We start from the raw sequence: 27,337 nt of genomic DNA on the forward strand, positions 1-27,337 counted from the left end.
GCATCCATCCTGGCTGGTTTTCTGTGCTGTTTATTTTCTGTCAAGCTGATAAATTGCAATTGGCCTGCTCCACCAGCAGTCCATACGTCCATCCAGTTAGGAGGCTCATTTAAAATGGGGATAGGGTTATTTACAATCTGGCAACAGGTGCATCAGCGAAATCCTGCTATTCCAAAGGCCGGAAGGACCTAATTTCTACACATTTTTGTAAATATGGAACTAGAAGAACATAATTGAAAGGTGATTATCCCATAGACATCAGCTTACCTTGAGCAGGAAGCATTTTTTGACTTTTGTGGGCCTCAATAGAACTCTCATCGGTTCTTTGTTGTTGGAAGTTCTGCAGGGGTCTTTAAAGTACACTCTACCCGAGATTTGCAGGGGTGCCCAGGAACTACTAAGACATTACCCTCTTATTGAATTTGTCTGAATGGTGAAAGTCTTGGTGGAACAGGGTTCTGTTCAATTTTCCAGGCCTCTGTACTTGGACCTTGTCCCATTCAGGATTCAAGAATTTGTTTATGAAAGTAAGCAGAAATGTCAACTAAAAGAGCCATGAATGCAGTCATGACTTTTGGGAAGTCATTGGTGTGCTCCCCTCCAGTACCCATCAAAATGAGTGGATGGATAATTGTGGTCAACAACCTCAGAATTTTACAATGTGTGTGGCTGGAAGATGAGGGTTCAACAGCAACAATAACAAAAAATTGGCCATTAAATAAGAAGTGTATTTTTACATTTTAGACCTTTTAAAAAATGTAAGATGAAAAGTTAATAAACACTTAAATAGTAAATTCATAGAGAAAAACCTTGATATACATTTTTCTTACACTTTTCTTCAGGTCAGCCACCATCCTCCAATATCTGCATGCCATGCTGAATCCAAAAACTTTGCCTTCTGGCAAGGTAGGTGTCTGCTTGAACGGGGAAATTTTATGTTCTAAGAGTCCAGATGAGTTTTTCGAAAGCAAAGGTATTGTGGTGCTTTGGGAAAGTAGCAGTTTGCAAATTTCATCGTGAAGTTGCAGTGAGAGAGAAAGCTTTATTCCTACTGGACTAGGAAATAGAGAAGTATTAATATTGATTCTGTTTTGGCATCTTTCCTAACCATTATTTAGTGGGGTGTAAATATGCACAGAAACAGTAGCTTAGTTTAGAGCCTCTAAAATAATGCTCTGAACTAAGCTATTAAAGAAATCGACTTCAGGGAGTGTTTCTATTTACCCACTGTGCAGAGATACACCTTTCTTGGGATTGGCAACATTCATTTGTTACCAATTGTCTAATTTAGGTTCTGGGGTGCAGGGTCTTGGCAAAGAGATGTACTTATTTTGAGACTGACTTCTCTCTAGCGCACCCAGTAACAAGACAAGTCAGAGGCTGCTGCCCCTACCTTTTGCCATACATCCAACTGGAAGCTTGGTCCTGAATTATGTAAATAAACTGCATGTCTATGTGTTCTGAGCAATGAAGAACAGCTATTTGAACACATCTGGGCCGGGATTTTCTGGACCCCTGTGGCGGGGTTTCAGACAGTGGAGACATTGGATCCTGCCACCGGCAGGATCTCCTGGAGCCGGAAGATCCTATTTGGGAAGGGCTGGAAAATCCTTCCCCTTGTAGATAATAAGCTCCGCCTTTATCAGAACTTAACAGTACAAAGAACAAAGAGACGTACAGCACAGGAACAGGCTCTTCGGCTCTGTAAACCTGTGCCGGTAATTGAAGAAAGAACTAAATGTCATTCACCCCATCTCTGCATTGTCCTGAATGACGGTCTCCAGGCCAAAGTTGGCATTCTGTTATGAATCGACAATTAGGACATCTTTCCATCAATATCATAATGCTACATTTGAGTATCCACACCATCTCCCACTGGCTGGTGAGGAAAGTACATCAGGTCCAAGTTAAATCTGCCATTCTAATAGGGTTCAGAGGGACATAAGCAGATCTAATAGAGGCAATAAAAATTAAGTAATTTTGTTGAGATAACTAGTACATAACCATTTCCACTTGCCAATGAGTCTAATTAGATTACTTTAACTTGGGCTTACTAGTCACTCTATTATGTACTGATATGTGGGAGGTTGCATTATTGTACCTCTATGTTCCCCACTACTGCTGATCTGTATCCCTTCTCTCAGAGTCTTGCTTTGCTGCTCCCCATATTGGCCTTGCTGTTCCCATTTTCCTTATTCCTCTGTTTTGGTTCACTTGTATTTCTCTCTTGTTGATGTCATCTAGGTTTCTCCCCAAGAAACCTGGGAGAGGATTACATTTGCAAAATTAACATAGAAAAGTAAAATTTTGCCTTGTCACTCATCATGCACAGCAACAAATCAAAAGGGCTGACACACTTGGAAGTATAGAAAATTTTAAACCTGCCTCTCAATCCCATCCTATGGCAATACCCAATAATTGTAACAAACTTCAGAAACAATATTCCAAAGTACTTAGCTAACTGTAGGACTTTTCAATGGAAGGCAACACTAGATAGGAAATGAGAATTTTCTTTTATGCAGCAAATTAATTGTTCATCACTTCCGTGTCTTTCTGATGAAACATTCAGAGTCGATAACTTTTAAAAGGGAAGTTGATAAATAGGATCAGAAATTTTACGACTCCGAAAAAGGCCATTTGATTCATTGTACTCCAGTTGATTCTCTAAAAGAGTTAGCCACTTACTCCCATCACTTCTTTTTTTTCCCATTCTCTTTTTTACATTTTTCTTTTTCAAATAGTTCCACTTTCACTTTCATAGAACATAGAACATACTGTGCAGAAGGAGGCCGTTCGGCCCATCGGGTCTGCACCGACTCACTCAAGTCTTTCACCCATCCCCGTAACCCAATAACCCCTCCTAACCGTTTTGGACACTAAGGGCAATTTAGCATGGCCAATTCACCTAACCTGCACATCTTTGGACTGTGGGACGAAACCGGAGCACCCGGAGGAAACCCACACAGATACGGGGAGAACGTGCAGACTCCTCACAGACAGTGATCCAATGGGGAATCGAACCTGGGACCCTGGCGCTGTGAAGCCACAGTGCTAGCCACTTGTGCTACCGTGCTATAACCTAACAGTTATTCTGCCTTTCAACAGTTAGAGTTTCTTAGAATTCCTACAGTGCAGAAGGAGGCCATTCGGCCCATCAAGTTTGCACCAATCCTCCGAAAGAGCATCTAACCTCGGCTCTAACCCCGCCTTAACCCTGTAACCGCTACCTAACCTATTGGCACCAACGAACAATTTAGGAACATAGGAATTAGGAGCAGAAGTTGGCAATTCAGCCCTTCGAGCTTGCTCTGTCATTCAATCAGATCGTGGCTGATCCCTACCTGTTCCCCATATCCCTTTACCCATTTGCTATCAGAAATATATCTCTCCCTCTTGAAATCATTTTATGATTCGGACTCCACCGCACTGTGGGGCAGCGAGTTCCATACATTCAGCACCATCTGCGAGAGGTAGTGCCTCCTCATTTCAGTTTTAAATCTACCGCCATTCAACCTATATACGCGGCCTCTCATTCAAGATTGCCACACAAGGGGGAACATTTGGTCTACGTTTACTTTATTAATCCCTTTTAGTATTTTCTATACCTCGATCAGATCCCCTTTCATCCTTCTAAACTCCAGCGAGTATAAACCTAAACTGTTTAATCTCTCCTGATACGCCAACCCTTTCATCCCCGGCATCAATCTGATGAACCTCCTCTGAACTGTTTCCAATGCCACCACATCCTTCCTCAAATAAGGAGATCAAAACTGGACACAATTTAGCATGGCAAATCCACCTAACCTGCACATGTTTGGACTGTGAGAGGAAACCGAAGCACCCGGTGAAAACCACACAGACACAGGGAGGACGTGCAAACTCCACACAGTCACCCAAGGTCAGAACCGAATCCAGGTCTCTGGCGATATGAGGCAGCAATGCTGACCACTTTGCTACCATGCCGCTCCTGTTTCTGGAAGAGAATTCCAATTATTTTTGTTGGTTGGGGAGGGGAGGAGGTGGGGGGGTCCTTATAATGCCAACAGGAACATTGTTGACATTTATTTAACTAGATAGGCAGTCCTTGAACAGCAGTAATGAAATGAATTGGTCAGCAAGCAGAAACCGATTTGCATATTCCCTATTAGGCAAAATACTTTCAGCTAATGATATGATATATTAAGAGGCAAGTGGAAGAGCAGTTAAATTAATATGCATGTAGAAATTCTTCAACTTCAATTGCAGAATAATGTTCATCATGCACATCTAAAATTATTTCTGATAGATGGTCTACAAGTGACATTTTGTATTTATGGAGTCTTTATTTACCTCCCGTATTAGATGTAAGGTGGAAGAACAAGTTCTGGGGTAAATCGATGGAAATTGTTCCAGTTGGTACAATTCATGTAACTCTACCATCGTAAGTACCATTATAGAATGAATCCTTCTGCAGAAGAAACAACTAAGCAAATTTGTATTGATTTAAAATTGAGCCTGATAATACTGAGAAGACGTGTTCCAGGAAAGCTTTTATGTTTCCTTTCTCCCTTTACCTTCCAGTCACCCTATTGAATGCCAGTGGTTTTATAGCACTTTCTGTCAAATTGGAAGGGCTAACCTAATACGCAATTGACTAAATTGATTCTCCAAACTTAAACTTTATAAGGTGTACAGCCATAAAAAGGCTTGCATACATTGAACCAGGTTGAAGATTACAAGAAATGTGAAGGAGAAAGGGGACTTCAGACAATTGAGGGCCAACTTTTACCCTATACTCAGTGGAAACTGACAGGTATAAAATGGCCTTGTTCAACACTAAAATGAACCAGAGCCAGAAGATACCTAAGCTGTTAAATTGTTTATATAGTTTCTCTTCCAGGATCCACAAATAAATCTCGGGATTCTGTAACCCTGAACATTCCTCAACAACTGAGGCCCTACCAATGTCCCTACTAACCATGTAACTGATTTCTGCTCATATTTCCTTAGAGTCCAGCACGGACCTCCTACTTTACAACAATCATCTCCTAACTTCCCAATTTTGGAAATGCAGATGAGGGTTTGGCTCGTTTTGCCATCAACCGCGACATCCACTTGCACTCTTGCAGCTTTTTATTTTGATAAAATAAATAGCGAGAATTATGGATGAGTACTGATTCAAATTTCGATGAATCCAGGTTGGAGTAAAAACTGATTCATTAGTTGAACAATTTGATACAATATAATAGTCAAGGAAATTACTTTAGTAGTTACGGAGGAGTCCGGAAAAGAGGTTATATCCAAAGGCAAGTATTTACAAGTAACAGCCCATGTCCCTGTCGGGACTAGTCGCTAGCTCGGCTCCTTCTTGGCCAGCTTTTGTGGTAATGGATTAACGATCATGCTTAGGGGCCTCTGCCCCTCAGCAGGGGAGCTCGTACTCCAACAGGCTCATGGGAGATTAATCGGATCATCTCCATGGGCCTCGTGGGGTTTATAACAGTTACTAATAGGGAAGTGGAAGATCTGTGCACTTGGTATTGGCATCATCAACTCTCAGGTTAGATGCAGCTTTTCTCTGTCCTAGCAATGTTTTGGGGTCCTTCAGCAATCGTTCAACTTTTATGCCATCCATAGTGTTGCACCTGAAAATTTAAGGGACTGTGTATTTGAAGAAGAACCTGTTTCCTTTTATCCCCTAAAATATGCAGCCAGGAAGATAGATAGTACTGCCCATGCAGACCTTGTTTAAACTTACCAAAGTGGCATTGTTCTTGTAATGTATTTAACTCTTTGTCAAGAGGTTCAAGACATGCGTATGGTTTGCTTCAAACCTGGAAAACCTGCCAAGAATTCACTAAACACTTGATTTCAGTCTTCAGCAGGATGGAAAATGAAGTCATTATTCCTTTGTACTTTAGGAGTACACCAGTTTGCTTTATAAGTTCCATTTGTTACATTTTAAAGTTAATAGAGCGAAATTATTGTTCACTTAGTGTTATAATTACAATATTATTGGACAAAATGTCCAAATTACATAATATAGGTTGGTTGCCTAATTGCAAACCTCATCCATAAGCAGACCACCCACGTCGACACTACCACCAAGAAAGCACAACAGCGCCTATACTTCCTCAGGAAACTTAAGGAAATTCGGCATGTCCACATTAACCCTTACCAACTTATACAGATGCACCATAGAAAGCATCCTATCTGGCTGCATCACAGCCTTGTATGGCAACTGCTCAGCCCAGGGCCGCAAGAAACTTCAGAGTCGTGAACACCGCCCAGTCCATCACACGAACCTGCCTCCCATCCATTGACTCCATCTGCATCTCCCGCTGCCTGGGGAAAGCGGGCAGCATAATCAAAGATCTCTCCCACCCGGCTTACTCGCTCTTCCAACTTCTTCCATCAGGCAGGAGATACAGAAGTCTGAGAACACGCACAAACAGACTCAAAAACAGCTTCTTCCCCACTGTCACCAGCCTCCTAAATGACCCTCTTATAGACTGACCTCATTAACACTACACCCTGTATGCTTCATCCGATGCCAGTGCTTATGTAGTTACATTGTATATGTTGTGCTGCCCTATTATGTATTTTCTTTTATTCCCTTTTGTTCCCATGTATTTAATGATCTGTTGAGCTGCTCACAAAAAAATACTTTTCACTGTACCTCGGTACACGTGACAATAAACAAATCCAATCCAATCCAATCGCACAGTGGGTGTACTGGGCTGATGCATCATTCGCATTATCTCCTGATTACTCACTGTTTAGCAGCCCACCTTAAACCAATACTCTATCGATCAACCTAATGTAGCTCTTTAGAACACTGCTCCAGATAACCAAAGAGTGTTTTCTTAAAAATTGTATAGTTAATTACATCTTTCTCAAGCAATTTATTTTGTAGAATAATGGCAAGATTTTTGAAGTATCATTTACTGTCCGTCTGCAACAACTCTCATTCATTCATTCAGTGCATTTAATGTAGAAACATATCCTGAAGCACGTCAGAGGGGAGTTATTTGTCTATCCATAAGTTACAGTCCTTCATTTAAAACTTCATACTTGTGCAAGCTATGAAGCAATTTGCCTTTCAAAAGAAAATAAGCAAAATGAAGCAAAAACATTTTTGGTCAGAGTTTGCTGTTGATGATAATGGTGAGGGTGACGGTATTAAACTTTGCGTGCAAATCGGACAGACCATTCTGGAGTCTGTATGTGAAGATCCTAAGTGGCTGTGTGAAATGCCTTGTTTTTAAAAATATATATATTTTTATTGAAATATTTGCAAAATTTTAAAACAATAACAAATGAAATTATAATAACATAAACATCAACATGGTAAAATTGACATTTCCCAGCCAACCCCTTCTGTACATCCCTTAACCATATTGCCCCTACCCCCCCCCCCCCACTTCAGAATGCTGCTTCTGCTGACATTTTAATTGCCCCTGAGAAAGTCGACTAACGGCTGCCACCTCCAAAAGAACCCCAGCATTGACCCTCTCAAGGCAAACTTTATTTTCTCCAGCTTGAGAAACCCAGCCATGTCACTGACCCAAGTCTCCACACTCGGGGGCTTCGAGTCCCTCCACATGAAAAGGATCCGTCTCTGGGCTACCAGGGAGGCAAAGGCCAGACCGTCGGCCTCTTTCACTCCCTGAACACCCGGGTCTTCTGACACTCCAAAGATCGCCATCTCTGGACTCGGCACCACCCGCGTACCTAGCACCTTAGACATTGCCTTGGCAATGCCAGAACCCTCCAAGCTTTGGGCATGCCCAAAACATGTGGACATGGTTTGCTGGGATTCCCGCACACCTCACTCAACTATCCTCTACCCCGAAAAACTTGCTCATCCTCGCCGCCGTCATGTGTGCCCGGTGTACCATTTTAAACTGTATTAGACTGAGCCTGGCACATGATGAGGAGGAATTAACCCTGCTTAGGGTGTCCGCCCACAGACCCGCCTCTAACTCCCCATCCAGCTACTACTCCCACTTGCCCTTAAGCTCCTCCACCAGAGTTTCCTCCGCCTCCAACAAATCCTGATAGACATCTGACACCTTCCCCTCCCAGATACCAGAGACTACTCTGTCCTGTATCCCCCGTGGTGGCATCAGCAGGAAAGCCAACACCTGTTTCCTCAGAAAGTCCCGCACTTGCAAATATCTGAAACCATTCCCCGGCGGCAACTTGAACTTGTCCTCCAGCGCCTTCAGACTGGGAAAACTCCCGTCTATGAATAGATCTCCCATCCATCTAATTCTTGCTCTCTGCCAGCTCCGGAACCCGCCATCTATCTTGCCCGGTGCGAGCCTGTGGTTGTTGCAAATCGGGGTCCAGACCGACGCACCCTCCACCTTCTTATACCTCCTCCATTGACCCCTGATCCTCAATGCCGCCACCACCACCAGGCGAGTGGAGTAACGGGCCGGGTGAGAACGGCAGAGGTGCCGTTACCAGTGCTCCCAAACTGGTGCCTTTGCATGACGCCGCCTCCATCCATTCCCAAGTCAACCCCTCCCCCACCACCCACTTCCTAATCATCGCTATATTTGCCGCCCAGTAGTAGTTGCAGACGTTCGGCAGCACCAACCCACCCTCCCCCGACTGCGCTCCAACAACATTTTCTTCACACGCGGGGTTTTATTCACCAATACAAAGCCCAAAATAATCTTGTTTACCAGCTTAAAAATGGCCTTAGGAAGATGGGGAGGCACTGGAAGACAAACAAGAAGCTGAGGAGGACCGTCATTTTCACGGTCTGTACCCTCCCCGCCAGCGATAGAGGGAGCGTATCCCATCTTTTAAAGTCCCCTTCCATTTTCTCTACCAGCCGGGTTAGGTTGAGCCTGTGTAATGCCTCCCATTTCCGAGCCACCTGTATTCCCAGGTAGCGAAAGCTCCTCGCTACCGTCCTAAGCGGCAGCTCCTTCAGTCTCCCCTCCTGCCCCATTGCCTGGATCACGAACGATTCACTTTTTCCCATGTTCAATTTATATCGGGCAGCACGGTAGCATTGTGGATAGCACAATTGCTTCACAGCTCCAGGGTCCCAGGTTCGATTCCGGCTTGGGTCATTGTCTGTGCGGAGTCTGCACATCCTCCCTGTGTGTGCGTGGGTTTCCTCCGGGTGCTCCGGTTTCCTCCCACAGTCCAATGATGTGCAGGTTAGGTGGATTGGCCGTGATAAATTGCCCTTAGTGTCCAAAATTGCCCTTAGTGTTGGGTGGGGTTACTGGGTTATGGGGATAGGGTGGAGGTGTGCGGTTGGGAAGGATGCTCTTTCCAAGAGCTGGTGCAGACTCGATGGGCCTCTTTCTGCACTGTAAATTCTATGAGAGTCAGCTGAACCATGCTGACCTTGACAACCCCCGCCCCTGGTGCCAAACTGTCTGACTCCCTATTGTTCGAACCCCTCTCCCGACATGAATAGACCATCTAACAACATTGCATTGCCCAGTAAGTAAACAACCTCGAGAAAAGAAATTAACATAAACCAATGAAGAAACAATCGCTTGAAACAAGACTCAACCTCCCACAGAATAGCACCAACGTCAGGGCCCCCTCCCCCCTCCGCATCAAATCCCTGCAAAACAAAGCATCCTCAAACCACTACCCCAGCCCAATACTTAACCCAAAACTACATACAATCTTATTTGAACCGATAGAAACATTACAAAGATTACAAACCACCGTCACATAACTTCGTCGAGACTTAAGTGTCCTTTAAGATGCTTCTAACTTTTTTTCTTTGATAAATGTCCATACCTCGTCCAGTGTCTCAAAGTAAAAATGCCGATCTTCGTTCATAACCCACAACCGCGCTGTATACAGCATCCCGAATTTCACCCCCTTCTTGAAGATCGCCTTCACCCGATTGAACTCAGCACGTCTTTTGGCCAGCTCCGCTCCCAGGTCCTGATAGATGCGCACCTCACTGTTCTTCCATCTGCTGCTCCGCTCTTTCTTGGCCCACCGCAAGACGAGTTCTTTGTCCGAAAAACGGTGGAAACGCACCACCATGGCCTCGGCGGGTCATTCGTGAAATGCCTTGTTGCTCCGTAAGCCGCATAACAGCATTTCACCACCCGACTTCCCATTCAAATGTATTGAGTGATGTAAGATTCCTGTACTGAAATAGCTACATACATACATACATACATGAAATAGAAACATGCAACAAAAAGTTGGGACTCGTCCATTCCAGTGCCAGTGCACCTTTGATGGTTTGGTAAGCCTTAATTACTCAACAACCTCACTAGCACTGAAAATTAACTTCCAAATGTGGATTGTCATTTCTTCAGCTTTTAAGAATTATTGGAAATTATAACCTTTTTGTCTATTTTGTCAAATATTTAATTTTCTCTCTTTTCTTTGAGTTACAAACCTGGGGCGAAATTCTCCGTTATCGGCGGAAAGTCCGCTGATCGGCGCAAAAAACGGCGCAAATCCGATTGCGTCATGTCGGAAAAATGGGTCGATAGTCTCCGGCCCGAAATGGGCTAGCAGCGACATAACGGGATCCGCGCTTGCGCAGTGGTTCACGCCGTGCAGCGTCATACGCGCCGCACGGCGTGTCGGCTCATAAGGCCGCGCTGCTCCCCCCCCACCCGACCTGAACACCCGACCGCAACACCCGACTGGATGGCTGGGCGCCGCTCAGCCCCGAGGTTCGAGTCACGCGATGTGGAGGCGCTCCTGGACGCGGTGGAGCAGAGGAGGGACGCCCTGTATCCCGGGCACGGCCGCAGAATTGCCCCACGCCACAGCCGGCGTCTGTGGAGGGAAGTGGCAGAGGCCGTCACCGCTGTGGCCCTGACACCACGGACAGGCACCCAGTGCCACAAGAAGGTGAACAACCTCGTCAGAGCAGGCAGGGTGAGCCTCCCCCATATCCCCCCTCCCCCATATCCCCCCTCCCCCATATCCCCCCTCCTCCATATCCCCCCTCCTCCATATCCCCCCTCCTCCATATCCCCCCTCCCCCATATCCCCCCTCCCCCATATCCCCCCTCCCCATATCCCCCCTCCTCCATATCCCCCCTCCTCCATATCCCCCCTCCCCCATATCCCCCCTCCCCCATATCCCCCCTCCCCCATATCCCCCCTCCCCCATATCCCCCCTCCCCCATAATCCCCCCCCTCCCCCATATCCCCAAGTGAATCCAGCCCTAACCTTAACCTCTGCAATGCACGCGCAATCGATGGCGTGCATTCATATACCTGCCTAACAGTGTTGCCTTTTACCCCTGCCACCCCCCCCCCCCACCCCACAGGAGAAGCGCGCACACAACAATTGGGAGCATGTGAGGACTGGAGGAGGCCCCGCTGATGAGAGGCCACTGACCGTACATGAGGAAAGGCCCTGGAACTGGCTGGTGGACCTGAGGACTGGGAGGTTGCTGATGCAGAGGTCGGGGGCGTAGTAGCAAGTGAGCCACCGACTGCCCGTCCCCTATATCCCCCCTCCCCTATATCCCCCTCCCCCGTATCACCTGATCACTGCCTCATGTCTAACCATGCATGCTTCATTGTGTATCGCAGGACCAAACGTCCAGGCACCCATCCCCGCAGATGCAGACCGCCCGCAGGATGCCCCTCGGAGGCCACGGGAGACGGAGAGACCCGCACCCTCCAGCATGCGACGCCCGCAGGATGCCCCTCTGAGGCCACGGGAGACGGAGAGACCTGGAGCAACAGGGAGACGACACCCCCGTCACGTGCGGGAGCGACCACCCAGTGATGAGGGGGGCAGCCACAGGCCCCCGTCACATCCGAGCCGGGACACCACTACCCGGGACACCACTACCCGGGACACCACTACCCGGGACACCACTACCCAGGAAGACGAAATACCGGACAGTGACTCAGAGTGGATGGGTGGAGACGAACCCCCACCCCAAAGTGCCATGGACTCAGAGTGGGACGAAGAGCACGACACAACGCCACTGCTGTCACCAACACCCTCCACCATCGCAGAAACACTCACCTCGGTTGGGCACTTTAGTGATGAGGCGTCTGGTACACTCACTGGTGCGCACAACACAGCCGTCCTGGTACAGCAGGTGGAGGTAGGAGCAGCAGAGGGGCCGGGCGGTCGGAGGGCAGCCCAGCCCAAGCGAACATCTGCTGCCCAGATGGATCCCGGGTTCCTGGAGTTACCACACCTACACATAGATCCGATGCAACCACCGACCCGGAGACAAGCGAAGAGGGTGACAGGCGGCTTGCGGCGGCTGCGGTCGCAGGTGGAGGAGTCCACCCGCGTCCAGGAGCTGGAAGTGGTGCCGGTCATGCGTGCCACCCAGGCCGACACCGCACGGGTGGCGTCCGCGGTGGAGGCAATGGGTGCGACGGTGTCAGACATGGGGAACGGTTTGCGAGGCCTGGGGCTTTCCGTGCAGGCGGCGTCTGTGGCCCAGGAAATGGCTGCCCTCTCACAGGAGGCCATGAGCCAGTGCCAGCGCCAGATGGCAGAGGCGCTCAACGCCATAGCCCAGTCTCAGCAGGCCATCGCTGAGGGCATCGGCGCCAGTGGCCATGTGCGAGCCGGCGTCGCACTGTCACAGACAGGGTTTGCCAACCCCCTGGGCTCCATGGCTGCAAACCTGCAGACCCCTGTCGATACCAGCACGGGCCTCCAGGACTGGCAGCGCCAGATGTCGGGGGGCGTCGGATGGCCAGTCCGTTCGCATCCCCCACCCATGTAGAGGCCTGGGGGCCATCGGGCACCCCGAGGGAGGAGGAGGTGGTGTGGTCCGTCCCGGCTCCCTCTGTAGGGGAGGTCCCGGTACACCGCGACACCTCGGACTCCCCCCCCCCCCCCCCCCTTCCGTCCCAGGTGCATCGGGTGGGCAACGGGCAGGACAGGCTGGCAGCTCGCCATCCCAGTCGCCCGGGCCGCAGCCTGGCCCATCTAGGCCAGGACGCCCCAGGAAACGGCCGCCAAAGGGATCCAGTGTCAGAGGGCAGGAATCACAGGAGTCCACCTCCAGTTCTGCTGTACCGCCTGGGGAACCACGTAGACGTAGTCAAAGGGCCCGTAAGGCCAAACAATTAGACACTGAGTAAGTTGGCACGGGTGCAGGGCACAGATGAGTTTTAGGGGCTAGGGCACGTGCATGAACTCCTTTGGTTATTAAAGTCAATGTTACACCTACAGAAGCTGCCTTTGTGCTCTGTCCAAAGTGTGCGGGGGTGTCATGTACGTTGAGCGCAAGTGTGTGTGTGAGGGGTGGTCTTACTTCAGCCCCAGGTGAGTCTGCCCCCTTCCCCCTGGGCCGCCATCAACATCCCCCGGGCAGAGGACGGGACCGTGCGCTGCAGTGTCACAGCCGCATGCAGGGATGGTCCGGGTGGATGGTGGTACTGTGGCCATGGGTCAGACATAGTCCAACGATGTAGAGCCAGGAGCTCACCGCAGGGCGGATTGTCATCATCCTCCATGGCCTGCGATAGACACGCGTCCACCCGCAACTGTGTGAGCCCGGCCCGTTGTGCCGCAGGTGGATCGGCAATGGGGGGGGGGGGGGGGGTGGGTGGGGTTGGGGAGGGGGGCGAGGGTGCTGGGTGGGTGGATGGGTGGGGGGTGTGGGTGGTCGGCTGTTGCCATGGTGTGCGGTCTGTGGCCATACTACCCGATTCCCACGCCCATCTAGTCAGTGAAGCGGGCGTCTATCAGTCTGTCCCGTGCCCGCTGGGCCAGCCGGTAACGGTGGACAGCCACCTGCCTGTGTCTACCCCGTCTGCCCTGACCATTACCCCCATCCCCCTCATCTGGGGAGGACTGCGCCTCTTTCTGCTGCTCCTCCACTCCGCCCTCCTCTGCCTGCGGCACATCGCCCCTCTGTTGGGCTATGTTGTGCAGGACGCAGCACACCACAATGATGCGGCCGACCCTATCTGACCGATACTGGCGGGCGCCCCCAGAGAGGTCCAGGCACCTGAAACGCATCTTCAGCACGCCAAAGCACCTCTCTATCACTCCCCTTGTCGCTACATGGGCATCATTGTAGTGGTTCTCCGCCTCATTGCATGGCCTCCGTACAGGCGTCATCAGCCACGATCGCAATGGGTAGCCCCTGTCGCCCAGCAACCAACCCCTCAGCCGGGGATGGCGTCCCTCGTACATGCCGGGGATGGATGACCGCGACAACACGAATGAGTCGTGTACACTGCCTGGGTGACGGGCGCAGACGTGCAGGATCATCATGCGGTGGTCTCAGACCACCTGTACGTTCATCGAATAGGTCCCCTTCCTATTAGTGAACACGGCCCTGTTATCTGCAGGTGGCCGCACGGTGACGTGCATCCCATCGATCGCGCCCTGGACCATGGGGAACCCGGCCACGGCAGAGAAGCCCACGGCCCGGGCATCTTGGCTGGCCCGGTCCACGGGGAAGCGGATGTAGCGGTGCGCCATGGCATATAGGGCATCTGTCACTGCCCGGATGCACCGGTGCACCGATGTCTGCGATATGCCTGACAGGTCCCCACTCGGTGCCTGGAATGACCCCGTTGCATAAAAGTTCAGGGCCACCGTAACCTTTTTTTTTAATAAATATTTTATTGAAAATTTTTGGTCAACCATCACAGTACATTGTGCATCCTTTACACAACATTATAACAATACAGATAATAATGACCTTTTTTATATAAACAAAAAACAACAAATAAATAAATACTAAATAACAAAAATAAAAACTAGCCCTAATTGGCAACTGCCTTGTCCCTTCCTCACTCTCGGAGTCTTCCCGGCCCAAACAAAACCCATGATGCTCTTTTCTATCCTTTTAAAAAAAGCCTTCGTGATCACCACCAGGAGGCACTGAAACACAAAGAGGAATCTCGGGAGGACCACCATCTTAACGGCCTGCACCCTCCCTGCCATTGACAGTGCTACCATATCCCATCTCTTGAAATCTTCCTCCATCTGTTCCACCAACCGCGTTAAATTTAGCCTGTGCAATGTGCCCCAATTCTTAGCTATCTGGATCCCCAGGTAACGAAAGTCTCTTGTTACCTTCCTCAACGGTAGGTCTTCTATTTCTCTACTCTGCTCCCCTGGATGCACCACAAACAGCTCACTCTTCCCCATGTTCAATTTATACCCTGAAAAATCCCCAAACTCCCCAAGTATCCGCATTATTTCTGGCATCCCCTCCGCCGGATCCGCCACATATAGTAGCAGATCATCCGCATATAAAGATACCCGGTGTTCTTCTCCTCCCCTAAGTATTCCCCTCCATCTCTTGGAACCTCTCAGCGCTATCGCCAGGGGCTCAATCGCCAGTGCAAACAGTAATGGGGACAGAGGACATCCCTGCCTTGTCCCTCTATGGAGCCGAAAATATGCCGATCCCCGTCCATTCGTGACCACACTCGCCACTGGGGCCCTATACAACAGCTGCACCCATCTAACATACCCCTCTCCAAAACCAAATCTCCTCAACACCTCCCACAGATAATCCCATTCCACTCTATCAAATGCTTTCTCGGCATCCATCGCCACTACTATCTCCGTTTCACCCTCTGGTGGGGCCATCATCATTACCCCTAACAGCCTCCGTATATTCGTGTTCAGCTGTCTTCCCTTCACAAACCCAGTTTGGTCCTCGTGAACCACCCCCGGGACACATTCCTCTATTCTCATTGCCATTACCTTGGCCAGGACCTTGGCATCCACATTTAGGAGGGAAATTGGTCTGTAGGACCCGCATTGTAGCGGATCCTTTTCCTTCTTTAAGAGAAGCGATATCGTTGCTTCAGACATAGTCGGGGGCAGTTGTCCCCTTTCCTTTGCCTCGTTAAAGGTCCTCGTCAGTACCGGGGCGAGCAAGTCCAAATATTTTCTGTAAAATTCAACTGGGAATCCGTCCGGTCCCGGGGCCTTTCCCGTCTGCATGTTCCTAATTCCTTTCACCACTTCTTCTACCGTGATCTGTGCTCCCAGTCCCACCCTTTCCTGCTCTTCCACCTTGGGAATTTCCAGCCGATCCAAAAAATCCATCATTCTCTCCCTCCCATCCGGGGGTTGAGCTTCATACAATTTTTTATAAAATGTCTTGAACACTTCATTCACTCTCTCCGCTCCCCGCTCCATCTCTCCTTCCTCATCCCTCACTCCCCCTATTTCCCTCGCTGCTCCCCTTTTCCTCAATTGGTGTGCCAGCAATCTGCTCGCCTTCTCCCTATATTCATACTGTACACCCTGCGCCTTCCTCCATTGTGCCTCTGCAGTGCCTGTAGTCAGCAAGTCAAATTCCACATGCAGCCTTTGCCTTTCCCTGTACAGTCCCTCCTCCGGTGCTTCTGCATATTGTCTGTCCACCCTCAAAAGTTCTTGCAGCAACCGCTCCCGTTCCTTACTCTCCTGCTTCCCTTTATGTGCCCTTATTGATATCAGCTCCCCCCTAACCACCGCCTTCAACGCCTCCCAGACCACTCCCACCTGAACCTCCCCATTGTCATTGAGTTCCAAGTACTTTTCAATACATCCCCTCACCCTTAGGCACACCCCCTCATCCGCCATTAGTCCCATGTCCATTCTCCAGGGTGGGCGCCCTCCTGTTTCCTCCCCTATCTCCAAGTCTACCCAGTGTGGGGCATGATCCGAAATGGCTATAGCCGTATATTCCGTTCCCCTCACTTTCGGGATCAATGCCCTACCCAACACAAAAAAGTCTATGCGCGAATAGACTTTATGGACATAGGAGAAAAACGAGAACTCCTTACTCCTAGGTCTACTGAATCTCCACGGGTCCACACCTCCCATCTGCTCCATAAAATCCTTAAGCACCTTGGCTGCTGCCGGCCTCCTGCCAGTCCTGGACTTCGACCTATCCAGCCCTGGTTCCAACACCGTGTTAAAGTCTCCCCCCATTATCAGCTTTCCCGTCTCTAGGTCCGGGATGCGTCCTAGCATTCGCCTCATAAAGTTGGCATCATCCCAGTTCGGGGCATACACGTTTACCAAAACCACCATCTCTCCCTGTAGTTTGCCACTCACCATCACGTATCTGCCCCCGTTGTCCGCCACTATAGTCTTTGCCTCGAACATTACCCGCTTCCCCACTAATATAGCCACCCCCCTGTTTTTCGCATCCAGCCCCGAATGGAACACCTGCCCCACCCATCCTTTGCGCAGCCTAACCTGGTCTATCAGTTTCAGGTGCGTTTCCTGTAACATAACCACATCTGCTTTAAGTTTCTTAAGGTGTGCGAGTACTCGTGCCCTCTTTATCGGCCCGTTGAGCCCTCTCACGTTCCACGTGATCAGCCGAGTTGGGGGGCTTCCCACCCCCCCCCCTTGCCGGTTAGCCATCATCTTTTTCCAGCTTCTCACCCAGTTCCCACGCAGCTGTATTTCCCCCAGGCGGTGCCCCCCCCGCCCATCCTCTCCCGTACCCACTCTCCCCTTTCTCCAGCAGCAGCAACCCAGTAATTCCCCCCTCCCACCCCCCCCGCTAGACCCCCCGCTAGCGTAATTACTCCCCCCATGTTGCTCCCAGAAGTCAGCAAACTCTGGCTGACCTCGGCTTCCCCCCGTGACCACGGCTCGCACCGTGCAACGCCCCCTCCTTCCTGCTTCTCTATTCCCGCCATAATTATCATAGCGCGGGAACCAAGCCCGCGCCTCTCCCTCGGCCCCGCCTCCCATGGCCAACGCCCCATCTCCTCTCCCTCCCCACCTCCCCCATCACCACCTGTGGGAGAAAGAGAAGTTACCATACCGCAGGATTAGAACATAAAACCCCTCTTCGCCCCCCCCCCCCCATTCGCCCCACCACTTTGTCCAAACGTTTCTTTTTCATAATCCACTCATTCCAATTTTTCTTCGACAATAAAAGTCCACGCTTCATCCGCCGTCTCAAAGTAGTGGTGCCCCCCTTGATATGTAACCCACAGTCTTGCCGGTTGCAACATTCCAAATTTTATCTTCCTTTTGTGAAGTACCCGCCTTGGCCCGATTAAAGCTCGCCCTCCTTCTCGCCACCTCCGCACTCCAGTCTTGATAAACGCGGATCACCGCGTTCTCCCATTTACTGCACCGAGTTTTCTTCGCCCATCTAAGGACCATTTCTCTATCCTTAAAACGGAGGAATCTCACCACTATGGCTCTGGGAGTTTCTCCTGCTCTCGATCCTCGCACCATAACTCGGTACGCTCCCTCCACCTCCAACGGACCCGTCGGGGCCTCCGCTCCCATTAACGAGTGCAGCATCGTGCTCACATATGCCCCGACGTCCGCCCCCTCCACACCTTCAGGAAGGCCAAGAATCCTCAGGTTGTTCCTCCTTGCGTTGTTTTCCAGTGCCTCCAACCTCTCCACACATCGTTTCTGGTGTGCCTCCTGTATCTCCGACTTCACCACCAGGCCCTGTATATCGTTCTCATTCTCGGCTGCTTTCGCCTTCACGACCCGAAGCTCTTTTGTTCCTCTTTCAGCCCTTCGATCGCCTGTAGTATCGGGGCCAACAGCTCTTTCTTCATTTCCTTTTTTATCTCTTCCACACAGCATTTCAAGAACTCTTGTTGTTCAGGGCCCCATATGAAACTGCCACCTTCCGACGCCATCTTGGTTTTTGCTTGCCTTCCTTGCCGTTGTACCAAAGGATCCGCTGCAATCCGGCCACTTTCCTCTCCTTTTTCCATCCGTGTCCAGGGGGAACACCCTTCTGGTTTACCGCACGGTGTTTTTAGCCGTTAAAATTGCCGTTGGGGCTCCTATCAAGAGCCCAAAAGTCCGTTCCACCGGGAGCTGCCGAAACTCATTCCAATTTTTGATGACTTAGCTGGTCATCGCCGCACCCGGAAGTCCCAGGGCCACCGTAACCTTGACGGACACGGGGAGAGGGTGTCCCCCGCCAGTGCCACGCGGTGACAGGTGTGCCAGCAGGTGGCAGATGTGTGCCACGGTTTCCCGGCTCATCCGGAGTCTCCTCCTGCATTCCTGGTCCATGAGGTCCTGGTATGACTGCCTGGGCCGGTACACACGGGGCGCCCTCGGGTGCCTCCGTTGCCGTGGGGCCGCGACGTCCTCCTCCCCCTCCTCGTCCTGTCAGTCGGGTGTCCCTCCAGCCTGGGCGGCTGCCGCCTGCCCCTCTGCAGCAGCCTGCACCGCCTCTCTGGCACGCTCCTCCTCCTCCTCCTCCTCCTCCTCCTCCTCCTCCTCCTCCTCATCCAGGGCAACATAGACATGAGCTGCTGCCGCCACGGCGGCCAGCATCGCTGGATGATCTGAAAACATGACGGCCTGGTGGGGGGAGGGGAACGACGACATGTCATCATTGCCCATATCCCCTCCTCCCCCCAGCCAGGTGGCATGGACAGCATGGGTCCAACTGTTGGAGGCTGGCACCTGGCCAGGTGGACCAACTCACTTGCCCTCCCATCCCCTCCCCAGCAGGGAACCCCCCCCCAACCTCCACCACGGCACGGACACCCCCATCCCTCTCCCCGGCACGGACCCCCCCCCCAACCTGCACCACGGCACGGACACCCCCCTCCCCGGCTCGGACCCCCCCCCCCCCCCCAACCTCCACCCCGGCATGGACACCCCCATCCCCCTCCCTGGCACGGACCCCCCCCCCAACCTCCACCACGGCACGGACACCCCCATCCCTCTCCCCGTCACGGACCCCCCCCCCCCCCAACCTCCACCCCGGCACGGACACCCCCATCCCCCTCCCCGGCACGGACACCCCCCCCCACCCCCAACCTCCACCCCGGCACGGACACCCCCATCCCCCTCCCCGGCATGGATCCCCCCCCCAACCTCCACCCCGGCACGGATCCCCATCCCCGGCACGGACCCCCCCCCCCCAACCTCCACCCCGGCACGGACCCCCCCCCCCCCCCCAACCTCCACCCCGGCACGGACACCCCCATCCCCCTCCCCGGCACGGACCCCCTCCCGGCACTCCCCCAGAGCCCAGCCTACTCTAACCCCCCCCGCCGCGCACACACACACACACAAGCCGAGACACACCTCTCCTCACGCATTCAGACTGCGGCCACGCCATCGCCTGCCCAGAGCCAACCCCCCAGGCCGTCACTCACCTCCATGCTGGTCGGCGTGAACCTGGAGCACAGGGTCACGCCGTTGAAAAGGAGGTTTAATTTACCTCCCATCCATTTACTTCGGCCCATCCGGAAGGGAGAATATCGGCAGGCCGAAAATCGGCTGCCTTGCGCAGACCCGTGACATTCTCTGACGGCAGCGGCGACATTAACGCCCCGCCGACTTTTCTCCCTTCGGAGACTTCGGCGGGGGCGGGATTCACGGCGGCCAACGGCCATTCTCCGACCCTCTGGGGGGTCGGAGAATGACGCCCCTGATTTTTAAAAAATTGCTTTATCAGTTTTTTTTCTCTATTACTTTATCAGAGTTACAAAGCCAGAGCTCCGAGTGTGGACAGGGGCAAACGCCTAATCCAGCTCCTTTCCTGCTCCAAAAAACAATTCAAATTGAATCTAATTCATGGTCCCCACAAGAGAGACATACCAGATCCAGGTATTATTGGATTCACCATTCAAACTGCCACTTCCTAGTTCAAACTCTGAATTGCTCGTTAACTAAGCTTCAAACTGATTGGTTAAAGAAGTGCGTAGTTGCTTGTTCTGATCACACAAACCACACATGCCCTGTTGAAGTCACTGCACTTCTTGGCTGATGGCAGCTTTAATATGAAAGAGTGCATAACGTCTGTGGGCAAATGCAAGTGTAACAGACATCTATTTGTTCACTGCTCAGAGGAAATTCTAGCCCAGTTTGCATTCCATTGTAGAGTAATCCTGGTTGGGGATGATTTACGGTTTTCAAAACATTTGGAAGAGTTTTTCACAAATGTATCGCCATCACCAGCAAGCAAATTGCAGACTCCACTTGACCTTAAATTGGTTTTCTAGTAACTAATTGTCCCGTTTCACTTGGGGCTTTTCCTCAGATACACATTGTATAGATTTGATAGTGTCCATTAACTCTATAGAGACATAACTCCATTTTTCATATAAGTTTGCTAACGGTAGACATCCAAGTATCTATCTCAGTCCCAAGTCATAGAAACAATGTAACTTTGTTTGGAGTTAAAAACGATGTGTGCATATTCTGACACCATCTCTGCTCTTTGCCTAGCTCAGTTGATTACTGCAAGGCACGCCTGTTCTAAAACATAATAGAAACCATATGTAATTGACTCTTATATTTCTCACTGATCTCAAGTTTCCCAAGACAACTACAAGATAAAGATCCAAGTTGAATTATCAAAATAAGGAATGGATTATTTAAAAACCTACTGTTAGCACTTCCAAAGTTAAATAACTTCTACCAATAACTTGCAAATCAAAACATGCAGTGTTCATGTTCGCTTTTTCCATCTTAAATGTTATAAACTGAATAGCGTTCACACTCTACCAGGGTTCTTCCTTGGGAATATTTGTAGGCCAAGGCAATTCTAGCAGTTTTCTACAACACTGGAATCTAGCTGACAATTTGGAAAATTGCCCAGATGTGTCCTGTCCAGTTCCACAAATTACTATCCCATCAGTCTACTCTCAATCATATGAAAAGGGATGGAAGGTGTCGCTGACCATGCTATCAAGTGTCACTTCTCAACAATAGCTTGGTCACCGATGTTCAGTTTGTTCCTGCAGGCCTCTCAGCTCCAGACCTTGTTATTGATTGAGTCAAACATGGATGAAAGAGATAAACTCCAGAGGTGAGGTGAAAGTGACTGCCCTTGACACCAAAGCAGCATTTGACCAAGTCTAGCATCAAGGAGACCTAACAGAATTGAAGACAATGGGAATCAACGAGGAAAACTCTCTCCATTGGTTGGAGTCATAGCTAGAACAAAGGGAAATGTGGTTGTCAGAAGTCAATCATCTCAGCTCCAGGACATCACAATAGGAGTTCTGAGATGATGTCTTGGACCCAACCATTTTCAGTTGTTTCATCAATGACCTTCCCTTCATTATAACTTCAGAAGTGGGGATATTCATTGATGATCGCACAGATGTCAATCCCATTTGCAACTCCTCAAGATAGTGATAGTGTCCACATGCAGCATGACCTGTCAACATTCAGGCTTGGGCTGATGTGTGGAAAATAGCACACCTGTGCCACACAAGTTCCAAGCAATTACTGTCTCCAGCACTGGAGAATCTAACTACCTTCCCTGACATTCAATGGCACACCATCATTGAATCTCCCACTATTGCCATCTTTAAAGTTATACTGTGGCACTAGAAGGAATTCTGTGGCAAGTAATTCACCTCCTAACTTCTCAAAGCATGTCCACAAGGCACAAGTCAGGAGTGTAATGGCAAATTCTCCATTTGCCTGAATGAGTTGCAGCTCCAACAACATTCAAGAACTCCATACTATCCAGGACAAAACAGATTGGCCTACAGTCCACCACCTTCAACATTTGCCCCCTCCACCAGCAGCACATGGTAGAAGCAATGTGCACCATTACAAGAATCACAGCTGTAATTCACTCTGGCTTCTTTGACAGCACCTTCCAAACACACTGTAGCATCAAGATACAAGATAAACCTGATTTTTAGTTGATTCTCAGGGTGTGGGAGTCACTGGTAAGGCTGTTATTTATTGCCTAAGCTTATGTAAATAAGATTTGTACAAGTGAGTCAACTTCTTGACTGCTACAATCTGTATTTTCACGGTGCTCCCTGAGATGTTTTGGTATAACTGAGTGGCTTGCTTGGCCATTTCAGAGGACAGTTACGAGTCACCTGCATTGATGTGGGTGAGACTGTAGTCACATATCGGTAGCACGGTGGTTAGCACTGTCACTTCACAGCTCCAGGGTCCCAGGTTTGATTCCCGGCTTGGGTCACTGCCTGTGTGGAGTATGCACGTCCTCCCTGTGTCTGCGTGGGTTTCCTCCGGGTGCTCCGGTTTCCTCCCACAAGTCCCGAAAGAGGTGCTGTTAGCTAATTTGGACATTCTGAATTCTCCCTGCGTACTCGAACGGGCGCCGGAATGTGATGACGAGGGGCTTTTCACAGTTACTTCATTGCAGCATTAATGTAAGCCTATTTATGTCAATAAAGATCATTATAGATTAAAGACTGGCAGGTATACTTCCCAAATGAGAATTCACTGAAGCAGTTGAGCTTTGCAACAGTTCGACAGATCCACAGTCAAATTTACAGTCAAACTTACTGATTATTTCACAGTTTGAAAAAAACCATGTTCATTTTGGAATTTGAGTTTTTGCTTTTGGATTATTGGTACAGGTCTTTGGATTAATGCTCCAGTCACACAACCATTGCATTACCATAGCCTAGAATTGTGTATAAATGCCTGTGCCAAAGCAAAAGGTGGAACCTTAGCCACCAGGTTTCTGGTGTGAGACAGCTGGTTTCAATTCCTTTTCTACCTGCCTGCTGTATTGAGTCCATGGCAACTTTAACTGACATCTGGACCACAGTTTGCAAGGCATGGCTGGGAAGTGCGCATGAAGTGGCTGCCAGCTTCTGGATAATTTTGTGGTCCTTGGCCACTAACCAGCTTTCAGGTTCATGTGAGGCAAGGGAATTCCGGAGTGAGGGTTCTTGCAGCAGGGAAGAAGAACAGGGTTGGAGAGGCCTCAACACTACTTGCAGGTCCTATTGAAATGGCAGATTCCTGCTCAGATGAATCATGAAATCATTGCCTGTGTCCGCGGAACTCATGCACCTCGATCAGCATATTTGAATAAGGGCTCTGTCAGATTTGGGCTGTTTCTTTTCCATTTGTTTGTGGTTTTGAAAATAATTATCGCCAAGACAAAAGTGAACACTGAAAGATCTTGATAGTAACCATAATGGAGAAACACAATGGATCGAAAGATGGAAAATTGTTCCTTAGAGCAATTGGAATTGAGTAGACACACAGGGCAGGATTTTCACCATTAAGTGGAAGTAGCTCAAGTCGGTATTTTCCAGCTCAGTGCACCCGCCTCGGCAGAAGTGCCCGGAATGGCATGATTTTGGGTACGGAACGATGGGTGCATTGTGCATACTTGGCTGAGAACCCGACTTGCATAAAAGCTATCTTTGTAGTCACAGGTGCACAGAGGGGAAAGCATTGCCTGATTGAGAGGTTTACAAGCACTTTTTGTGATCCATTTTGTCATTGGTTAAGTGTTTATTTACACAAGCTAAAGTGATGTCAAGTACTAATAGATTTTGTTATTGATATTTTAAAGCTTTGGTTAATTGACACTCTTATAGGACTATTGCAGCAGCAGCTTTTATGATTGCCTGCTTTTTAAGCATTTCCACACATGCAATTGTTACTGTGTGGTTAATTGATTCTGGACAGAATGTATACTGTGCTGAGTGCATGAAGTGCATGAGCATGTCAAATTCTCTTTGTATTGCTTATATACCTGCTGAGTTTTCCCAGCACTTTCTGTTTGTATTGCATCAGATTCTGGGATTATTCCTCCTGGTTTGAAGATCAAATCTTGTCATTTAGATTTTAAATCATTGTACAAGATTCTTAATAAAAGTTTTATCCTGTCCCACAAGAATGTGCTGAACTTCATTTTACTTGTTTAATTTAACAACTGTAGTGACAATAAATTTAGATAAATAACTATTTTCCGAATCCACTCTGAAGTTCCATAATCAGATTCTGCCAGTATACTTGGATTTAAAAACGTAGACATTCCCACTGGGAAATTGTGACAATAATTACAGTGAAATTTGTTGAATCATATTAAATTACTCACACAAGGTGTTTTTCTTTTGGGCCTGTTACGACAACGCTGATGCTGTCGACTCAATTACATTTATTATTGTGCGCTACTGCAGATTTGGATCAGGGGAGCCTGTTGGAAAGTTTGACTTGTTTACCTTTTCTTGCACATAGTCATTCTTCCCTTTCCCCTTCCTTCCCATGTAATGCCTGCAATTATTTTCCTTCCACCTGCAGTTTATGAAATTGGCACCATGGGTTTAATCCTTCCTGCTGCTCCTGACTCCTATCTGCTGATGGTCAACCATCACTGCATACAGTGGGTGGGAATTCCTGACATCCCATGACTGTTGCCAGTTCGGGAATTCCAGTAACCAGCAGTAGCATTGCTCCTCCCCTGGCATAACAACCAAAATTCGGTAGCAGTTAGAAGGACTGCAGCTTGGATGATTTTCAGGGCGGAACAAGGGTCCTGTGGATCAGCAAGATGTTCACAGGCTCTGTGCTTAAAACATGGCCATGCTTTTTGCAGCTCAAATTTATTTGAAATAAGTTGCAGTTGTTTGCACTCTTCTGTCAATTCTCAACATGTAATAGCACTTATCATAAAATGATTCACTGCATTTATGTAAGCTCACATAACATAAATCTACTAAATATATTTTTGTACACCTGTGAATTTTTAAAAAATCTGTTAACTGAACAGTACCTTTGCACCTCAGGTACCAAGACCATTATGAGTGGAATAAAGTAACCTCATGTGTACACAATATTTTGAGTGGACAGAGATGGATAGAACATTATGGAGAGATTCTCATAAAAAATAAAAGTAGCAGCATATGCCAATGCAAGTTGACATTTGTGAAGGTAAGAAAGATCAATTTTTCTATTTTGAATAAAGATAAACCAACATTTCCTGAAAACAGTCTTGCGTTTCCATAGATCTTGCTTGCAATATTTAAAGAAAATCATGAAATATCAGATATAAGTAAACTGTGAATGTCAACCAAGTGCATTTACTGGGTCAAACCTGTATCTAGTTTATACTAACCACATCAGACGACATTGACCTACTTTTGCACAGCAGCTACTTTTGTAAGCTTAAGATGAATTTTAAAATTGAGCAACTTTTCATGAGGGATACAAATGTAGAAAGTGTGAGCTCTTCCTTATGAAATAATCTTTAAGATGACTTCCGGTGACGGCTATGAAGGAGTAAGTTCGCACATTGGCTCCCGCTCGGGTCGGACTTTTGGACCTTTTCCCCCCGATTTTCTACCGGACTTGAATTGTAAAACTGGTGACAGAGGCAATTGTGTACTGAATTCCCACATCGGTGCATGGAGCGAAGGACTAGAAGCGCGCGTAAAGGCAGAAACAGAAAGACCGAGAAGGCTTGGGCTGAAGCTGCAGCGGGAGACAGCATGGCGGATGACCGGACCTCTGGCTTGTCGACCCAGTGGTCAACGGAGCAGCTGATGCAAATTATCCAGGAGGGCTTTGCCGGGCAGAAGCAGGACTGCTTGGACCCAAGAGTCAATTGCGCGGCTGGAGTTTAGATTGGACGGCCAAGATCGGGCGATCCAGAAGGTAGAGAAGGAGCTGGCTGAGCAGGAGGAACATCAAACTGCGGTGGAATTGGAGGTGGGGATGCTGAGAGACCAGCAGAAGAAGCTCCTGGAGAAGGTGGTGGACTTAGAGAATAGGTCCCGCCGGCAGAACTTAAGAATCGTTGGGCTCCCGGAGGGGTCCGAAGCAGCGGGACGCTGGGGCATACATCGCAGTGTTATGGATCCAGGTTTACAGAACCCCAAACTGTTTCATGGAGTTCAACCAACCCACAAACATTGAATATCTTAACACCCATTACTTCAAAGATAACCCCAAGACTACAATACTAAATAATCCTTCAAGCTGTTCCTTTAAACATCCAAAAGACTTAAAACCTTCAAAAATAGGAGCACATTAGGTTACATTCAATATATGTTATAGTGTTTGGATTGCAGAAATCAACAGACCAGCTCTGTGTTTCTTCATGCAGCTCACAGCAAAACACACAGACACTCCCATCTGCGTTCTCAAACTGAAACTCAAAAAGCAGAAGTGAGCTCAGCTCCCCCCACCCTCTGACATCACTTCAGTAATATGATCAGCTCCATTTCTTAAAGGTACATTGCTTAAACATCCATTTCTTAAAGGTACTCTCATATGACACCTCCCCCCCCCCCCCCCCCCCCAGAAAAAAAAACCCATCAACTTCAAGATGGTTTCATTTTTCAACTTTGCACCATCAAATAAGAAATGCACACAGTAAAAACACTTTTCCAGTTCAAAAAAAACAACACACGCAAACAGGTATAATAATATAGTCCATTTTTGTCCCCCGTTCTTCTTCTTCCAACCGAAATCCTTCCGTTCATCACATTTGTGACAAAGCATCGGCTATCACATTTTCCCTTCCTGCCACATGTACTATTTTTAAATGAAAAGGCTGTAACAATAAACTCCAGCGAAACAGCCTCGCATTGTTATTCTAGAATCGCTCCAAAAACATCAACGGATTATGATCAGTATAGAAATGGTGTCAGATGGATTGCTGGTCACATAAATGTGAAAAATGTTGCAAAGCCAGCA

General features: G+C 48.9%; 1 protein-coding gene across 9 annotated transcripts in view; it reads left to right on the forward strand.

Annotated features, from left to right (window-relative positions):
- osbpl3b (oxysterol binding protein-like 3b) overlaps nt 1-27,337 on the forward strand; it is a 263,221-nt gene that overhangs the window by 169,425 nt on the left and 66,459 nt on the right. For all 9 annotated transcript variants that reach the window (XM_072509457.1, XM_072509455.1, XM_072509461.1 and 6 more), the window contains 3 exons: nt 843-906; nt 4,342-4,420; nt 25,426-25,570. In XM_072509457.1, coding sequence (XP_072365558.1) covers nt 843-906; nt 4,342-4,420; nt 25,426-25,570 — 288 coding nt within the window. The remainder of the gene's footprint in view (nt 1-842; nt 907-4,341; nt 4,421-25,425; nt 25,571-27,337) is intronic.

This window comes from Scyliorhinus torazame, chromosome 6 (genome assembly GCF_047496885.1).
Source record: "Scyliorhinus torazame isolate Kashiwa2021f chromosome 6, sScyTor2.1, whole genome shotgun sequence".
In the NCBI taxonomy this organism is placed as follows: domain Eukaryota; kingdom Metazoa; phylum Chordata; class Chondrichthyes; order Carcharhiniformes; family Scyliorhinidae; genus Scyliorhinus; species Scyliorhinus torazame.